We start from the raw sequence: 19560 nt of genomic DNA, 5'->3' as shown, positions 1-19560 counted from the left end.
GTATCCCGGTATTTTACATTAATTACCAACATGGAACATGGTGTGATTAACATTTTCTCACCAAAACGAAACAAAAAACAAAAGCCGAACTATCATTTGTTCTCTATATAATGGGAAAATATAATCAACAACTCATTTCATTTATCAAAGTCTGCCACACCCCATAATAGTAACTGAAAATAATTTTAACTGATTATCAATGAATGAAACTGTAGCATTCACCCAGAATTCAAACAAGTTATCAATGACATAGTGTAGTTCACATACACTAAATTTCTAAATGTACAGAATCAGAAAAATACAATAAGCAATCTAATCTTATAAAATCTATTGTAGACATTATTGACACCAAAATGTTAAGTAGTTCTGCGAATACCCTAAGGACCTTCCTATAAATCCAACACCTCTTCACCTTGTATTAACCATTAAGACAAAAGAAGGATTCAGTTTAAATGCTCAAGATATTCTACAAGATGTTTTATTTATAACATTTAATAAGCGTAGGTGAAAGGGACAATTTCCATCAAAACATACTAATTCAGAAAAATACTCATCATTCATGCTGAATTTTGAAGCAAAAGGCATTTTTTTTAAAAAGTTCATTAAAGTCTCACAGCAAATCAAATATCCTTAACCCACTAGTTAAGCAAGATGCTTTAAGAAAGTATAAAATAGTATTTTAACTTAACAACCATTTTTTAAGGCACAAATACATGTCCACAACTTTGTAAAAAGACAAATCTTAATCAACCAAGTAAAATATTTTCCAGCACACCATTTCCATTTTATCAGCTTTATTCAGTACACTTGACTGCTGGACAACTGTAAAGGTCAAAGTGTTATTTAAGGTGACACTGAATATTTAATGAAACATGAGCTTAAAAAAAAAAAAAAACCCAAACTGAGAAATTTTAAAGTGTTAGAAATTTTATTAAAGTTAACATTCCACAAGGTCATACTCATACAAATCAAACTGCAAAAAATTCCAGATATACAAGCTATCATCTGTTAACGTGCCATCTTTTTCTCCAAATGTTCAAAATATTCTTAATGATACAAAAAGTCTCTAGAAAGTCAAAGTCACTGTCCATTTGTGCTGTTAAGAAACCTGTATCTTCATTCATTTCATGAAATCCATGTTAAAAGAACCCTGTCTTGGTTGTATATTATCACAGCACTCTTGTATTAATCCATTTTTCTCAATTCCCCATAGTGGACTGCCATCTTGATTTCTCAGTGGTAGGGTCCATTTGAGACTCTTCTAGCGGACTGGGTGCTTGATGAAAACATTAAAAGAAAAAAAAAATGCTGTTGGAATATCAACAATCATATTCCTTCAAACAGACAACATCTACCCACCTTGAAGATAAGCTTACCATACATAATGCTTTAATAATTTTGTAACAACTTTTAACTCCAAGATTGTATATTAAGTTGCATGTGCTGCACAGACAACTTCTCACTGAGAGAAGCATGGCAAAAACAGAGCACCAGTAACATACTTCTTTTACTGTCACAGATAAGAGTAACCATAAAAATGTGGCAGTGAAGAGTCACATTTTGAACAGTTAAATGTTTTTATACTATCTACATGAGAAATGAAAACAAAAATTCAAATCCAACAATTCTGCAAAGCTAAAGTATTGCAACACTATGGATTCTAAATCTCAATGCAGAAAACTTTCCAAGCTTCTTCAAATACAACTAAATATGGAAAAGAATCTTAAAGAATTAAAAAAAAAAAAACTAAAGCAGTGGATAATAGCAGTTTTCTGGTGCAACAGATCTTAAGTTTGCATAGATAACACAAATGGCCGATACAGATAATCTTTAGCTACATACATGAGAACGCAGGAAACATATAACCACTAGAAAACAAAATGATCAAAAATGCAGAGTGTCTGCCTGTCTTATTTGATGTATCAGATTTCAAATTCAATACAAATAAAATTCTCATTTCAAAAACATCAAATATTCCTCATTTTTTAAAAAAATAATTACTTAAATAATTTGAAATAAAAGAATTAAGGGAAGTCAGGAGATTTTACCATTAAATAAATGGCCGTGATTCATCATGATCAAACATAATTAGAAAAATAAGCTTTAACTCTGATCTTCTCCATAAATTTTGCAGCTCTCAAACTAAATTTAGAGCAATAAAGTCTGGATGACTGACTTGGAAGTTATTAAACACAAGGGCATTTTTTTGCTCATTAGGTAGTTAATACATTCATTCCAAAACTATAAGGATTCATCGTTGTTGTCATCTACTATATACAGTACAAAAATCTACTGAATAAATCACATGATTAACCAAGAGATATCACCACTCATTAAATACTGAAAATGAGTGTCACAACATCAAACGAAAGATATTTCTCCCAAACATTTTTTGCCGATCTCTCTCCAGCCCAAAAGGAGAACTAAAAATAACTCATTTATTTCCCAGATCAGTAAAATAGCTTCCACTTGTTCATTCCTTAAAATTAAGGGACATATATTCTCTATATTAAAGTAAAAAGATAAAACCTTCATTCCTCTTGATTAGTTAATTTTAAACCAATTTCTCAAACTCTCTTACAATGAAGGATCAAGCTCTAAATGAAGTTTGGAATGATGATGAACAATGACATTAATGCACTGATATCAAGTTACAATCATTACAATAGCAATAGGTGCAATTTATTCAATCTAGTACACTAAGTGATAAACTCAGTGCTTCATAGTCTCCTGCCACAACGCAGAGGTAAAATCCATTCTTGACACTATGTAAAATATTAAAACCTTACTTAAAAAAAATAAAACCATATTCTTAAAGATTCACAAGGAAGCCAAATGATATTAAAATCGTATCAAAATTAATTAACAGAATACATCATCTTGTGTGACAAAAACAGAGATTAAAAAATACCAGCATATTGGTTGTGCTATCATATATACTGTGATCATATTTAAGATGGTAAAAAAAGGGAAGGGGGAGCTGAGTGGGATGCAAAAAGACTGGTACTAGAGAAGCCATGATCAATCTGCATTCCTATGAAGCCAATCAAAACCCAGAAAGTGGGCATTCTGTTAATAAGCAAAAGAGCTAAGTCAAGCATTCAAAGCATTTAAAAGAATAGTAAAGACTTTTGGAATAATTTAATTTCGTGGAATTTCAATTTCTTACAAAAATTAAATTTGCAAATAAGTGAAGTTAAAAAAGTGAAAAGGTATGCATGAGTTGAGCCTGGAAATTTCACTGGTAACTAAATCCAGTTCTTCATCTGTAAAACAGAAGTAACAGTAGTACCTACCTTATGTAGCTGTGGTGAAGAGTAACATTTATAGCTTTTACATTAGCTGGCATATAGAATGACCTCAATAAATGTTAGTTATTACTCCTGTATACCAGAGTAACCAAAGTACCTGAGGACCTACAGACTAACCTTAATGAATCAAACAATTTTTATTCCAATGGTCATGGTATCTGAAAAATCTATAGGGTCGTGGGGTCAACTAAGACAAAAACAATTTCTGCTTTAAAGAGAATTTAATGTCACTTTTGGAGAAGGCAATGGCAACCCACTCCGGTATTCTTGCTTGGAGAATTCCACGGACAGAGGAGCCTGGTAGGCTACAGTCCATGGGATCACAAAGAGTCCAACATGACTGAGTAACTAACACATGGCTGCTGCTGCTGCTGCTGCTAAGTCACTTCAGTCGTGTCCAACTCTGCGTGACCCCATAGACGGAAGCCCACAAGGCTCCCCCGTCCCTGGGATTCTCCAGGCAAGAACACTGGAGTGGCTTGCCATTGCCTTCTCCGACACATGGCTAATGTTGCTTTAAAATAAGATCAGTACAGAAAACTGAATAGGGTTTAGTATCAAAGCCCTACCGCTCCATGTCTTTTCAGTCATTTGTGGATTACTGCAAACATACTGGAGATGATGGTTTGATCCAGAATTCCATCATCAAACATACAAGCTTCAAACTAATACTATGAAAACTTAAGAGAATTTTCCCACTTATATATTTATTAATGGTCACTTATACTTTTTGTAATTACTTGTTCTAAGTCAGTTCTAGAAAAACTTTTATAGTAAGAAGGTTGTAAGTACCTACTATCTCTCAAAATCCCCAAATACTGTACAGCCAGAAATTAAAAACGTAATATTGAAAAGAAAGTTTTAAATTCTAATTCAGTAAATTTGTTTAAAAAACATTGGGATACTTTAAAATGAATTGCTAGTTGAAATACAAGCAAGTGATCCATTACTGGATGTGTTTTAAGATAGGTTCCCCTAAAATAAGCCATTTCCTTAACTCTACTTCTTAGCAAACCCCCATTTTAAAAGCAACAAAAAATGTAGGGGACAGGGAAGAGCATGAGGAAGAACATGAATGACTCAATTTTTTAAACAAGTGGTTCTAATAAATGCTACAACTTGTTAAAATTCAAAAACTTAATGCAAAACCAGTGGGACAAACGGGTCCAAAATTACAGTAAGGAGAAATTGATCATTATCATCACGTAATTAATCTTCTTGGTACTTATGTCATAATTTCAATCTTCTCTGCATAGCCTTTAAATTTGAAAATATTTAGTAGTGAATTCACATACTCTGTCTTATTACCAAAAACAGCTTGACTCCTCAATAGGATTAAAATATATTAACAAGTCCAGGTCCTAAATAAGGTGAGCATGCAAGAAACAAAAGCAGCCAGCTGCTGTTCACACTGTTAAACTATGCTATTCAACTCTGGGGGCTAAGAAAGTCATCTTACTTAAAAGTTTTATTATTAAATCTTCCCCATTATTCCTGTTAGTTTAAAACTTGACTACATGTTCATGAAGATTGAAAGTTGCGGTTTCTTGTAACTTTTAAGCTTTTACTGAGTCAAAATTTAGTATTCAAAGCATATCTAAAAGTTAGTATTTAAAGCATTATAAACTTAATAATGAATCTCCCTTCATTTTTAGTTTAGACCCAAAACACTAACAGTTTAACAGGAACTATATACATTAAATCAACAAGTATTTACTGAGCATCCACTGTGTGCCAGGCAATTAATCACTTTAAAATAGAAGGCAAGAAGTCAATAAATTATACTACATTAGGAAAGTTTTCATCTCTGTCCTCACCACCCCCATTCAAAAAAGAAATCTCACTATTTTACAGGTCCTAGTCACCATTTATATGAGTTCAACCAATAATGAGAAACAAAGATTATCATACAGAATCTAGATACACAAATGGGATTCAAAAACTTTCTAGAACAATTACTAAATAATTATACTAAAAAGTTTTGTCAAAAATAAATCCATTTGAGAATTCATCCAAATTCATTTATACAGTCTCACCACTCTTCCCACTATTTTTCAGATGGTGAGTTAGAAATTCCATAGTAGTAACCAAACCTTCTACATTATCAAGGCAAAATCCCAGTGTAAAAAAAACTTTTTGTTGGGCTTTCAAGTTTAAGGAAAGCTCATGATTACTTCATTTGAATTAGTAACAATGAAATCCAGTAAAAAATATGCTCTTTTACCAAGAGAATTCAAGGGCTTCTGAGTTCTACATATGTAAAACTGACAAAAAAGAAGGATCCAGAATAAGCTAGGTTTCCTTACAGGACAAGATACTAAGTATTCAATGGTTTGTGGCCATTAGCTACAACTACTCTCTACTTGGTAGCTCTAAATAAAGTAGACACAGAAAATGTGTAAATGAAACAGCACAGCTGTGTTCTAATAAAATTTTATTTATAAAAACAGAGGGCAGTTTACAAACACCTAGATCTACAGAGAGGGAGAAGGCAATGGCACCCCACTCCAGTACTCTTGCCTGGAAAATCCCATGGACGGAGGAGCCTGGTAGGCTGTAGTCCATGTAGTTGTGAAGAGTCAAACACGACTGAGCGACTTCACTTTCACTTTTCACTGTCATGCACTGGAGAAAGAAATGGCAACCCACTCCAGTGTTCTTTCCTGGAGAATCCCAGGGACGACAGAGCCTGGTGGGCTGCTGTCGATGGGGTCGCACAGAGTCGGACACGACTGAAGGGACTTAGCCAGCAGCAGATCTACAGTACAGGTTTTTTATTTTGGCTGTGCTATGCATGTGGCCTCTTATTTCCCTGACCAGGCATCGAATCCTTGCACCCTGCAGTGGAAACCCAGTCTTAACCACTGGACCATCAGAGAAGTCCTAAATATAATACTAAAAGCATATTCAAATATGATTTCTTGCCATTTAAACTTTGCCTGAACCTAAGTTAAAAAAGCAGAAAATAATAAAAGGTTGGAGTAAATTGAAGTGAAGTCGCTCAGTCATGTCCGACTCTTTGCAACCCCACGGACTGTAGCCTACCAGGCTCCTCCGTCTATGGGATTTTCCAGGCAAGAGTACTGGAGTGGGGTGCCATTTCCTTCTCCAGGAAATCTTCCCAACCCGGGGACTGAACCCGGGTCTCCCCCACTGTAGGCAGATGCTTTACTGTCTGAGCCACCACCGAACTGAGCTAATTTAGTAAGATTTTAATAAACTTGGTACATATCTAACCATATGGATTTATATTTTTTTACTGTTTTGAACCTCACTAAATCCCTGTTTTTATAGACTCATTTACTTAAAATTTCCAAAGTCATATTTAAACTTAAAAAACAGATTAAACATGTAAATTGAGTAAAAACTTACTAAATGCTTCCACCAACATCTAATTTCACTTCGCTGTAGAGGCCCCTTAGGTAATTCAGCTTCAGGATTCATATTCCTGCAGAAAGCAAAAGGAATATAATTTTATGTACAGAAAGACAAAAATAGATTTGGAAATTTCAACATCTTATCAGAATCAATTATCAGACATGTACTTATAAAGACAGTTCCAAAAGATCAAAAGTTCTAATCCAGAGAATCTTAAATCTGAATGCTGAGAGCTTCACCTGTAGAATGTTACTATAAAAACACATGTTAAGAAGTCTCAGTCCCCAAGAATTTCCTAGGTAAAAATTTGGTCTCCCTAACAGGCAGTCATGGTTGTTAAAATAGCTGTTTAACAGAGCCAACCTCACTCCTCAAAAGAAGTATTTTATCTTCTAGTCCTTCATCTAACCTGCTTTCAACACTTCTAAAGGAAAACTTCCATTTCTAACCTGTCAAGGCCATGTTTCTCACTCTTCAGTATTACTATATTATCATGAACCTTAATCAACACTATTCTAGGATAGAAACCTTAAGCATAATTTCCAACTTTTCTTTCAGTTCAGTTCAGTTGCTCAGTCATGTCCGACTCTTTGCGACCCCATGAATCACAGCACACCAGGCCTCCCTGTCCATCACCAACAATGGACCTACTCAACACTTGTTGTTCAATCACTAAGTCTTGCTGGACTCTGTGAACCCATGAACTGAAGCATGCCAGGCTTCTCTGTCCACCACTATCATGCTCAAACTCATGTCCATTGAGTCAGTAATACCATCCAACCACCTCATCCAGTCTCCCCCTTCTCTTCTTGCCCTCAATTTTTCCCATTATCAACACTACCCCTCTCTAAAGTATGTGCTTGATAAAAAATACCATACCCATACTTTTCACTGGTTAGACTGAAATACTTCACCAACATGAAAGACATTTATCTCGAGTAAATTTTTGAGAATACAGGTATATACTTTTTCCCATCACTCCTGTGCCAAAATATGAATAATCAAAATAATGGCAAGAACTATCCAAAATGCTTTGTTTAAAAGTCCAAAATGAAAATGTACGAAGTTAAGAGTTTTTAGAAAGTAAAATAAAGTTTAAGATTTAAGCAACAACTAAGCTACCTAAATGTTTCCCATGACCAAGGTTTCCAATTTTCAAATGATAAAGCAAGTTCCTGAGGACTTCACCAAATCTAAAACCCATTAATCATTCTGACTATTCACATCCAATATTGCAAAGATTTGCTTCAAAATTTCTTCTAAGGTCAAGGTGCTAAAATGAAGCAATTAACAAGAAACACAGCATTACTCATTTGTAAGCTTCCGTATTTAACCTGACCTTATATAAAGTAGACAGTTACTGAACAAAGATAAATCCTCAATCAATCAAGTAAAATAAATTGATTTAGTCCCTGAGAGTAGGGCAGGAATGACTTAAGGGAATATCCATAAAAGAAATGTCTGAGGAAGACTCATCAGCTTATTAAAAAAAGCTCTCTACCAGTACAAATATGTGGTTCAGAGTGCTCACTCCATGAAAACCAGATGGATCACACTTTGCACCACCACAAAAATTACTGACACTAATGTATAATCTACCACTCGATCTCCTTTCCAAAACCTTACAAAGCCTTCCTTTATGTGGAGACATGGATTGATCCCTGGGTTGGGAAGATCCCCTAGAGAAGGGAATGGCAATCTACACCAGTATTCTTGCCTGGAGAATTTCATAGACAGTGTAGCCTGATGGTCGATAGTCCATGGGGTTGCAGAGTAAGACACAACTGACCCACTAACACAAGCTAACTTAAGCAGACCACAAACTTTGATAATTTTGCTCATATTCCTATCTTTAATATTTTGCAGTAACAAGGATCCTCATTTAGTATGAAATTAAAGGCATATTATGATTGCTGGTCATTTTATAATAAAAGGCAAAGATGACTTTAGTGTAGTCTTACATTTGATTGTCATCTTTTGAAGTCCTCAAAACAACCAAACATCTTAATTCAGAATAAAATTTGAGAGCATTGTGAAATATAAGAAATTTCTCACAAAAATAAGGTACTAGTGGTAAAGTCATCAAGTCATAAGAAAACTCTCACAACTCATAAACCATTAAAGTTAAGCAAAATATTTAGCTTGATAACCTAAATTAAAGTGATTTTGACGACTCTAATAACTGAACTGAATATATGTTAAGGATATAATTGCTTGTTTGGGAAATATTCAATTTAAAATAAACTCAAAAAACAAAGGCTTGTTTTCCAAAACAGTGGATTATCTAGCTTTACACATTGTATAAATCAAATTGTTGTAGTAAACATGCTTCCTGGAAGTTATGTAAACATTCAAATCACAATTTTTATTTGTAAAGTTTAGAATATCCTTGAATTTAAATTGTCAATGTTAATTATATTCAGAAATAACAGTCAATTTGAAAATTAAGTGTACTGAGCCACTTAATCTGGAAGGGAAAGGTAGCTGAGTAAGAGGAGAATATTTATCTTTGAAATACAGTTGTATTCAGAGAAATTATATAGATTATGTCAAGCATGTAAGCTTTATAATCATGATGGTCAGCTGCAAATGTTACATTAAATACATTAATCCTTAAATTATTTAATGAAATAATTATTAGGAAAAAATTCAAAACAATGCTTTCATTGCAGCATTCTAAATCTCTATTTTTTAAAGACACTTCTTCATTATGTCTGCATTTATACTATTTATTAATATTTTAGAATGCCTAAAATTAGGAAACAGCTTTCCTGGTGGCTCAATGGTCAAGAATCCTCTTGCCAATGCAGGAGATGCAGGTTCCTGGGTCGGGAAGATCCCCTAGAGAAGGAAATGGCAACCTGCTCCAGAATTCTTGCCTGGGAATCCCCATGAACAGAGGTACCTAGCAGGCTATAGTCCATGGGGTCGCAGAGACACAATTTAGGGACAAAACCACCATTAAAATTAGGAAAGTCAGGTATACTACCGGCCGAGGTCTCGTTATTCAAATAACTTCAACACAGAAATAACATCTACAATTTGCAATGCAAAAATTATAAAAACTGCTCTCCAGTTTAAGAGAGTTAGACACTCTATTATTTTTACCACACAATTTAAGAGCAAACTGGTGTGAGATTGGGAAACTCCAAATATTTTATACAAATTAGGAAGACTAAAGCCCACAGTGAATAAAAGGTCAAGATTACAGAACTAATTCACATTAGAAGCTGGGTCTCCTCTCTGCTGAATCAGGTATTCTTTCCATTCTTTCACACGCCTCTCATTAATGGAGAAGATGGAGATATCCCCAAGTTACCTTTTTTTCCCTCTCAACAAAGAAAAAATCAGAGTAAACAAGGCAAAGTAACTGGCTGTCCACAGTCCAAAATTTTAAATAATCAAGAAACTGTGAACAACAGTAAACTAAGCTTGAAAGAAAATTTATATTCAAAATTACCTATTTCATATAATCTAGCCTCTAATTATAATGTAGTAGTTCATGAAAGCCTTTTGTTAACTATGGGCATGGCTTCCTTCATTATCTGTGGAACTCCAGGGAATTTTTTAAACAGTTGTTGCCACAATGATAAACACAATGGAATCCAATCTCAAACCTCATCAGGTTATTTTGATTCAAGAATTCAAAATGTTAAAATAAAAACAAACATTTAAGTATTTGTAACTTTGACTCAAACAGAAAATAGTAATAAACTAAATAATTTTTTTATGAAATATAGTAACTTAAAATAATGGAATCTTTGGTTATATTTGCTCTCATGTATCCATTCTTTTTGTCTACCAGAAATATTGCCAATTTTACAAGCTTGGCTCAGCAGCAGATTTCAAAACACTGACCGTATTATTATGAAGGTCAAAGGACATGCAGATCTTTTTAAAATGTGACGTATTAAAATCTTTTATTTTGTTGGTGATAAAAAGGAAAACTGAACTCCGTTATGTTAATTTAGGAGTTTCTATATCATTTAAAGTATTTTTATAATGATTAATACTAGACAAAAAAAAGATAAAAATCTCCATTTAACATTTTAATCTTAAAGTCTTTTTTTTTTAATTTTATGAATTCAAATTTGGTAGTCAATTGTAAGTCACTGCCAATTTCTACTTACCCTAAACTTCACATACATTTGTGTCTTAAGAAGCTCAATTCTCAATTTTTACAACAGTGTCCAAGCACATATGAATGCCAAAATAACATCCTATCATTTACAAGAAGGAACCCCTATCCTTGGTATTTGTATTAAAGACGCTTGGGATGAAAGATGTCTTGACTCTACATATATGACATCTTTAAAACATTACTGTTAAAGGTCTAACATTTGGTTTCTTTTGTACATCATAATAAACACAAATTTAACCAAACTGCAAAAGGACCAAAAAGCAAAAATTAAAGAAATAAAAATATCACCTCTGTCATCTATTTGAATCAACAGAATAAGCTAACACCAACGATAAACTATCCACAAAAATTATAAGAACAAATGCAAACCTGCCCCTATACGAATTAATTGGTTATTTGACTATCCTTAAAATTTTCCAAGATATCTCATTATATTCCATATTTCCTCTGGTAAATCCCTTGCTAGTATCACTGGACATTAATTTCCACATTCAGTGTTAAGGAGTAAGAAATTATTTCTGAAAATTCTGTACATATTTTTTTTAACTCATGTATCTAATTTTAGGATATCAAAATATCTCATACGTGTTGAAATTATTCCTTCCTTTCAAGCTCTAAAGACTTACTAAGCTATAGGTAACAAGTCTCTTTAGTCACATCATTTTAGTTTCCTGTAAAATAACTTATTTTTGTACCTGTTTGGGAAGAAAGACTCATAAAAATAGGTAAAATGAGTATTTTATATCCACTAAATAATAACTAGACTATGAAAGGGTCTACTTAATTTTTGAAATACAGTTCTTTTAAGAATTGTAAGATCTGTAGATACAAAAATTCTACGCCATTTCTAAAACGTAATCTGTATCACCAAAAAAATGGCTGAAGTATGTATATTTCAGATTGTAAAGATGATGACTCAACTTCTGACTTAACCATAAATCTAAATCACCATTTAACTGAAAAGTACTGAATGTCTCACAGCTGATATAAATTACATGTATCAACTGTTTTAACATTAGCACAAAACTGCTTTGATATAAGGAAATGCATTTGACGGGCTTTTTCTCATCCCTTTTTTGAGATTAAGTCTATAAATTATGTCTCATTGACAACCTTTACTGATATTTTCCTATTCAAATGTTGGTAGCTATTAGACTTCGTATGTTGGATAAAAACATTTACTTACTTGCTATACAAAATACAGACTATCACAAAGATTTATCCTCAAGGATAAAATTCCATGGTCTCAGTCTTCAAAATGGCATACCTTTTGGGGGGAAAGAAAACAATATTCTAAACAATTTATTGATAGAACCACCAAAAGCCAAGTAGGAATAGATGTCTTTAAAGTTCTTATTTCATAAAAGGAACAAAAACTAAAATCTATGCTCACAAAACCCTAATTTTTAAAACATTCTCCCCTAAAATGTTAATATGAATAGTACCTAGATTGAATTTTCCAATGAACTTATTTAATATTAAAAGATTAAAACTGTTTGCACAGTATATTAGGCAGCAAAAAAGAAAAAGCATATCTTTGGTTTATGGTTTTCCTGAAAGTCTATTTCTTGGTCCCAAAATTAAACAAAGGCTTAAAGGACCTTCAATATTTTAAACTATTCAAAAGGCACATGAAGTTACAATAGCTATGGACATAATACTTCTCAATGAAAAGGTTTAAAGATTTTGTAAAATTATTTCAGATACTTAATCAGTATCAAAAATATAAATTATCAAAGAACATAAAAATCTAATAAGCTTACTTTTACGTCAAAGTAGTAAAATTTACCCATTCTTACCTCAAATAAAACAGCGTATTTGTTCAGAATCATCGTCAACCAAATTTAATTTTAATCTTGTAAGTTACCTTAAAAAAAAAAAAAAGATAATATCAGTGTTTTGATTTTTGAACAATTCTTGGCCAAAGTTTCAGTGTGATGAAACAATGAGAAAATATTCCAGAGACATGATCACTGGATAAATTCAAGAGATGGCTCATCAACACGCTACCTGTACATTTAAGGTTTCGGTTATTTATCATAGTATCTATCAGTCTTTGTTTTCCTCATCTTTTGGTTGCATGGATAAACATTAGAGATAAGGCATTGAGATTAAAAATGAAAAAATTCACATCTTTGGACAGGTTTAAGACTATGACCTTGTTTTCATTTTTATTTTTCTTTGATGCCAAGCAATACACAAAAACAAAGAAGTTTACCATTTGTAAAGATTGAAATCATCTTAAATTTTCTTTACCATCTAGAACTACCTTTTACAAGAAACGAGCAATTAAAAATTAACTCCAGGAGAAATTAGTGAAGTCAAAATGGCTACTGGTTACTTTAAATTTTTAAACCACAAGTTATTCGATCTCACCAAGTGGGATATTAGCTTTGTCTTTAAAGCAAATCTAAAACATGTACTATCTATGATCTTTATTCAATTTCAAACTGAGGTCTCTTAACATTTTCAGTCTCCCTTCCCCCATTTCTCATGTAAAAAGATCTCATGAGGTTAAACAACTAGCAATTATTTTGCATCTTGCTATTTAGAGGATTCTGAAAAACTAGATTCAGAATATTAATGTAAAACGACTTGTGCAGTGTTCAAAAATTTCAAAAACGATGATTTGAAAAACCAAAACGGTTAAAACAACATAGTCTGTAAAATGAAGATATGCGCAACTGATGTAACGTGTAGTAGTATATGAATGGTATTCGGAAAATAAAACAATTTCACTAACAAAAATACCCTCAGAAACATTAGAAAATACAACAGTACCTTTGATTTTACAAGTACTACGTAAATCTGCCCAACACTATTTTTACGTAGATTTTCACCTCCACAACAACACACGCGCTACCGCAGGACGAAGACAAATATATTCTAATATACACAAAGGTTTGTGCATTTGTGGTTTGTTCTTCAAACCACTAAACTTAAATTCCCTCTCAATGTTTCAAATTTCTAGACTGTACAGGGGACTCTACAAATTTTTAAAAAACCATAATACACTATTAAAATACTGTTCCATTTTGAGCATAACTGGATTTTTATGCATGCAACAAATATGGCTCCTCTTCATCGCCCATTACCGAGCAATCCTACTTTAATATTTACACTACCAGAAAGTAACTTCACAAAGGGATTTGGTGTCTGAATATTCCTTTGCAAAAGTTTTGTCGACCACAGCTTGTGAGGATATACATTATTTTTAAAAATAATCAAACGATGAACTTAAACTTTTAAAAGTCTAGGAACTGACCCAAGTACCTCCTAACATTCAGGTGTGGTAAGTTACAGATAACGGCTCCTTATGACCTTTTTAAAAGTACCCCAACAGTAGATTTAATCATTGTTCAAACAACAGAATGTCAAACAATCTTGGCGTAATTACTCAGTAAAATAAACTACCTTAATCAAACGTCATCGTCTAGCACCGTAATTATAATCTATTTCCATTAAACAGCCCTGACGACATAGTAAACTTGGCTTCGTAATTTTTGAAATACCAGAAGCACTCCTCCAACTTGCATTTTTAAAAAGACAACCTTAACGTCAATAAAGGGTTGAACAAGCATCAACTACCTTTTCATCTGTAACACTGCAGCCGTTTTCAAAATCGGCTTGGAAAGAGTTAAAAGCCAACACCCAAAAGGAAAAAAAAAAAAAAACAAGTTTTTATTTTTTGTTGAAACGTAGTCAGGGTTCCATTGTTCTTTTAAATTCGACCACGAAGATGAGTTCCCATCTCACGGGAAAGAGGTTAAGAAAACTCCCCAGTTGGAAGGACGTGAAAAGGGGATTCTTTTTTCCTTACCCTAAATATCAAAACAACTCACCAGACAGCCGGGGGCCCTCCTCGCACGGTGGTCGCCGCCGCCCCTCTCCCCGCGGTGCCGGTCCGGGCAGCGAGGCGGCCCCCGCCCGCCGCGGGGTCTGCAGCGGGGCCCCGCGCCCCCGGCCCCGCGGCGCTTCCCGCCCGGAGAGCCAGCGAGCGGCGCCGCGGGGAAAGCCGGCCCGCGAGGCCCGGCCCGCCGCCCCCTCCTGCTCGCGCGCTCAAGGACATCTTGCTTTTCCTCCCAAGGACAAAGGACAATAAAAGGAGCCGGGGCGCCACTCACCGGGTCCGCACGCCGCGGCCGACCCCTCCTGGTCGCCTGCACGCGACTCCCGCGCCGGGGCGCCCGCCCGGGCCTCCCGCCCATGCGGGGCGGGCGGCCGGGGCCCCGGGGAGCCTCGGCAGCCGCTGCCGCAGCGGCGCCGTCCGCGCCGTGGGCCCGGCCGCCCCTGGCGCCTCTGCCGCGGGCTCCCAGCCCGGCGCGCGGCCCGCCTCGCCCCCAGCCACGGCCGCTGTGCTCCCGCGGGCCTGCGGGCCGCCCGCGAGCCGCTCCTCGCCGGCCGGCGGGCCCCGCGGCCGCGGCGGAACGCCTGACAGCTCGCGGTGCTGCTGCCTCTCCGGCCATCTTGTGCCGTGTGTGTGGTGTCTCTCTCCCGTCTCCTCTCTCGGCTCTACTCCCTCCTCCTCCTCCCCCCGCCCCACACACCACACAACATGGCCTCTTCGCTGCGGCGGCGGCTGCGGCGGCGGCAGCAGCTCCACCGCGGCCCTGCCCGCCCCCCTCCCCCACCCTCCCCGCCTCCCGCCCGCAGCCCCAGGTAACAGGACGCATGCGCGCCACCGCCCGCCCGCCGCGGCCATTGGCTCCTCGCGCTTCCTGCCATCCCCTTCCCGGGGAGCGGCCCCACGCACGCTCGCCAGCGTCTTCCTCCCGCCTAACAACAACCACTTGGAGGCTATTGGCTAATTCTGACCCCACCCCTTCAGCTGCCTCCCCGCGGATAGACTGGCCTTAATGCCACTCACCTGCCGTAGGTGTCTCTGGTTTTCTTGAGGGGTCCCAGCCAGCGATTGGCTGACGATGGAAGATTTGGTTTGGAGCTGGTTTGTTGGTTTGCGCCCCGCAGTGCGGACCCCTCGGAGAAGGCTAGGGGGTCCCGGGCGCGGAATAGGCCAGGCCAGTATTGTTAGTACAGTGTTCTAGAGATGGGGCCTTCGCTCCTGGAAAAAACTTGGAATTCGCCGTTTTTGACTTCAGGTTTTTGTCTTTTTAAAAAAAAAGGAAAATGACTGACAGGATGACGGGCAAACAAGATGCAGGTTCATAGCCCTTGGGCAACAGCCATTTCTCCTCAACTGTAGAACTCAAGATTTTTCTTTGAAACAACCCAATCCTTCCCTAAAGGTCAAAGAATTAGAGCCAAGTGATTTTCCAACGAGCACATCCCTCTAGCCAAGCATCCTAATTGAGATGCCACTTTTTTGAGAGTTTGTAAGCTTCTTGACCGTTTATGAGAGGCAGTGGATTAGTATGTACATTGTCCCTCGGACTTGTGAATCAGTATCTCTTAATCCTGGTTGGGCCAGATTCCACCCTTCAGGGAGAGCTTGTTAAAGCGATACTTTGAAGCTGAACGGCCAGTCTACCTGCCAACCACCTTCTCCCAGAACACAGGCAAAACAAGCTTCACTTCCTTTGAGCAAATCTTTAAGCAAATCTTTCCCCGCCCCCCTCTCTCCCCTTACTTCTTCCTACTTAAATCTGGAAGCAACTCTTGGCAGACTGAGGAATAACTGAAAACCTAAACTTTCCTGAAATGGATGGGAAAAGAAAAAGCAGTGGCTCTCTCCCAATGCCAGCATTTGAGAAATCTTGCTCCTTTTGGCAAGGGACCTGGGAAAAAGGAAAGGAACACTAGACGCTCCTAGTCTTAACGGATTTATTTGCGAGAAGGAGTCTTGGGCAAAGGTGGGCAACTCTGAAATTCTCTTAAGACCCTGTTTCCTGTTCTTGAATTAGAATCAGAGAATGTTAAATATTCATGAGGCCTAGGAACTAGGTCTGGCCCTTTCTTTTCAAAACGATACAGTTGTTAGTTCACTAAGTACAGCATCAGCTACTTAGGACAGAACTAGGGCTAGAACTCAAATCTCCTAACTTTATATAGATCTTAGGGTTCCTTCTGTGCAAACTGGCCATCTCCTTAACAGTGTAATTTGAGCTCTAAGTGAACACAAAAAGAATGCCTCTTTAACTGAAATTCAGCTTTTCTCCATTTAATTTCCAAGAGATATTCCTTTACACAATCTAACTTTGAACATTGTAGACTTGCTGCAGGCTATGTTCTCTGAAATAGCCCCACCCTGAACTTTTTGTCTTCATCCTTCCTGATTTGTTCTTGTGTGTTCTTTGTTCATCCCCCTACCTTTTCCTCCTAGCCCTAGATGAAATCTATTATTCTGCTTGTCCTGGTTCATCCTGGAGTACTTCTCTGCCAGCAAAACTGGCCTGAACAGGTCCTTATTAAAAATAGGTGTGACTGAAAAACATTGAGTAAGCTATGCACCAGGCATTGTTCTAAGCCCTCATTGGAGGTTGATTTAGGTGATCACACAGCACCCCTGTGAGAGACTATTATTATCACTGCGTATTATCTCTTTTAGGAAACTGAGACACAAGGAATTTAACTTGCTCAGGTCCACACTTCTAAGAAATATTAGAACTAGCATTGAGCCCAGTAGTCTGACCCCAGACCCATTCCCTTCTGCCTCTCCCAGTTTTTGGGCAAGAAGCCCCTGTGCCAGACAGGTTCAGTTGGATCTCCCATTGTGGGAGCTGTCTGATTGGCCAGGTGCTCTCTCCCCTACTTCACTGAAGTGTTCCACTTTCAGAATCGGGCCTCCCTCCAATTGGGAGATGTCAGATCCATTTTAACTTAATCCCCAGACCTGGGCCCCATCCTCCACCCTCTTGCTATCAGTCGCCTGGCATGCCACCTGGGAACTCTAGTTTTGGTTTTGCTCGTTTGTTTTGGTTTTGGCTGTGCTGGGTCTTCATTGCTGTGTGTGGGCTTTCTGTAGTTGCAGCAAGCAGGAACTACTCTGGTTGCGGTGCTTAGGCTTCTCATTGTGGTGCCTTCTCCTGTTGCAGTGAACAACACTTTAGGCACATGAGCTTAAGTAGTCATGGCACCTGGGCTTTAGTTGCTTGCCAGTGTAGGACACATGAGAGACTCTGGTTCAATCCCTGGGTCGGAAAGATCCCCTGGAGGAGGACTTGGTAACCCACTCCCATATTCTTGCCTGGAAAATCCCATGGACAGAGGAGCCTGGTAGGCCACAGTCCATAGGTTTGCAAAGAGTCAGACACGACTGAAGCGACTTAGCATGCACTCATGCCTTAGTTGCTCCACGGCATGTGGAATCTTCCAGGAGCAGGACTGGAACCCTGTGTTGGCAGGCAGATTCTTAACTACCAGACCACCAGGGAAGTCCCGCCAGCTCTCCTGTTTTACTCCTTGTTCAATTGTGGAGTGACTCCCTTTTAAGAAGATACATCTTGGGTGGCTTACAGAAGACAGCTTTCTTCTCCCAAGCTTACATTCCACACAACATCTTCTTCAGAGAAGGCCCTTATCTACCCAATGGAAATGTTTTCCCTATTGCCTCACACATGACAGTCATGATTTCTTTTGCCATATTTACACTATGCCTTTAACCATCCTCATTAAAGCTAGACTGGTGGTGGCGGTTTAGTTGCTAAGTCGTGTCCGACCCTTGCAACCCCATGGACTGTAGCCCGCCAGGCTCCTCTGTTCATGGGATTCTCCAGGCAAAAATACTGGAGTGGGTTGCCATTTCCTTCTCCAGGGGATCTTCCCAACCCAGGACTCGAACCTGTGTCTCCAGCATTGGCAGGCTGATTCTCTACCACTAGTTCAGTTCAGTCACTCAGTCGTGTCCCACTCTTTGGGACCCCATGAATCGTAGCACGCCAGGCCTCCCTGTCCATCACCAACTCCTGGAGTCCACCCAAACCCATGTCCATCGAGTCGGTGATGCCATCCAACCCTCTCACCCTCTGTCGTCCCCTTCTCCCCCTGCCCTCAATCTTTCCCACTAAGCCACCAAGAAAACCCACCAGGGAAGCTAGACTAGCTCTGTCCTAAATAAAAAGCACCTGACACCTGGCAGACCACAGTCCACTTCCACCACAGTTCCTTTCGTGCTAAGTAATCTGCCAATGAACCCAGAGGAGGTCACTCCCTCCCCCAGCCCCCACAGGCTCCTATTACTACTGTCTCCCTTTACCAGCGAAAATGAAGAACCCAGCCGTTAGCCCTGACTTACTCAGAGGAAAGGCCTCTTCGTGCGCTCTAAGTAGATCTGTTCCGATTTAATCTTGTCCACAAAAAAAATTGGATGGGCAGAGAATATTTCTGGAAGGATCTGTTTACACTGGTTGTCTCTGAGGAGACCTGAGAGGAAGGTGGAGAGTCAAGTGGGAAGGGCATTTTTGTACTCTATATCCTTTCGTGACATTTGAATTTTGAACCATGTGAAGGTATTACCTTTTTAATGAAGAAAGGAAAGGGAGAAAACTCAATCTCCTGGGCTAAAAGCTGACACTGTTAGAAAGGTAACTTAAACAAAGTTTTTGTGTCGGGACATCCCTGGCATCCAGTGGTTAAGACTTCGCCTTCCAGTGCAGGGGGTGTGGGTTCCATCCCTGGTCTGGGAGCTGCGATTCCCCTTGCCTCGCGGGCAAAACACTAAAACACAAAGCAGAAGCAGTACTGTAACAGGTTCAATGAAGAGTTTGAAAATGGTCCACATCACAGAAATCTTTGTAAAAAATTTGTGTATGTGTCATCTGCATTGGCTGCACA

The 19560-nt window shown here is 38.2% G+C and overlaps 1 protein-coding gene across 1 annotated transcript; it reads right to left on the bottom strand.

Moving 5' to 3' along the window:
- Window positions 1–462: 462 nt before the first annotated feature.
- On the bottom strand, window positions 463–15379 carry LOC148774576 (uncharacterized). Its single transcript, XM_088829686.1, has 5 exons — window positions 14955–15379; window positions 12630–12697; window positions 12017–12097; window positions 6684–6759; window positions 463–1276 (listed from the first exon to the last, which is right to left on the bottom strand). The coding sequence occupies exons 1-2, from the start codon at window positions 15294–15296 to the stop codon at window positions 12665–12667; spliced, it is 375 nt and encodes a 124-aa protein (XP_088685812.1). The 5' UTR covers window positions 15297–15379; the 3' UTR covers window positions 463–1276; window positions 6684–6759; window positions 12017–12097; window positions 12630–12664.
- Between the last annotated feature and the right edge of the window lie 4181 nt (window positions 15380–19560).

This window comes from Moschus berezovskii, chromosome 21, assembly GCF_049115385.1.
Source record: "Moschus berezovskii isolate FMDL1 chromosome 21, NW_MosBer_1.0, whole genome shotgun sequence".
NCBI lineage: Eukaryota > Metazoa > Chordata > Mammalia > Artiodactyla > Moschidae > Moschus > Moschus berezovskii.
The sequence above is the reverse complement of the archived record's forward strand: the minus strand, read 5'-3'. Positions and strand labels throughout refer to the sequence as shown.

Coding starts and splice junctions, on each gene's coding strand:
- LOC148774576 (XM_088829686.1), bottom strand. CDS start 15,296: ATGGCCGGAGAGGCAGCAGCACCGCGAGCTGTCAGGCGTTCCGCCGCG. Junction 12,698..14,954: donor GGCCGCGGCGTGCGGACCCG/GTGAGTGGCGCC, acceptor TTTTTTTTTAAG/GTAACTTACAAGATTAAAAT.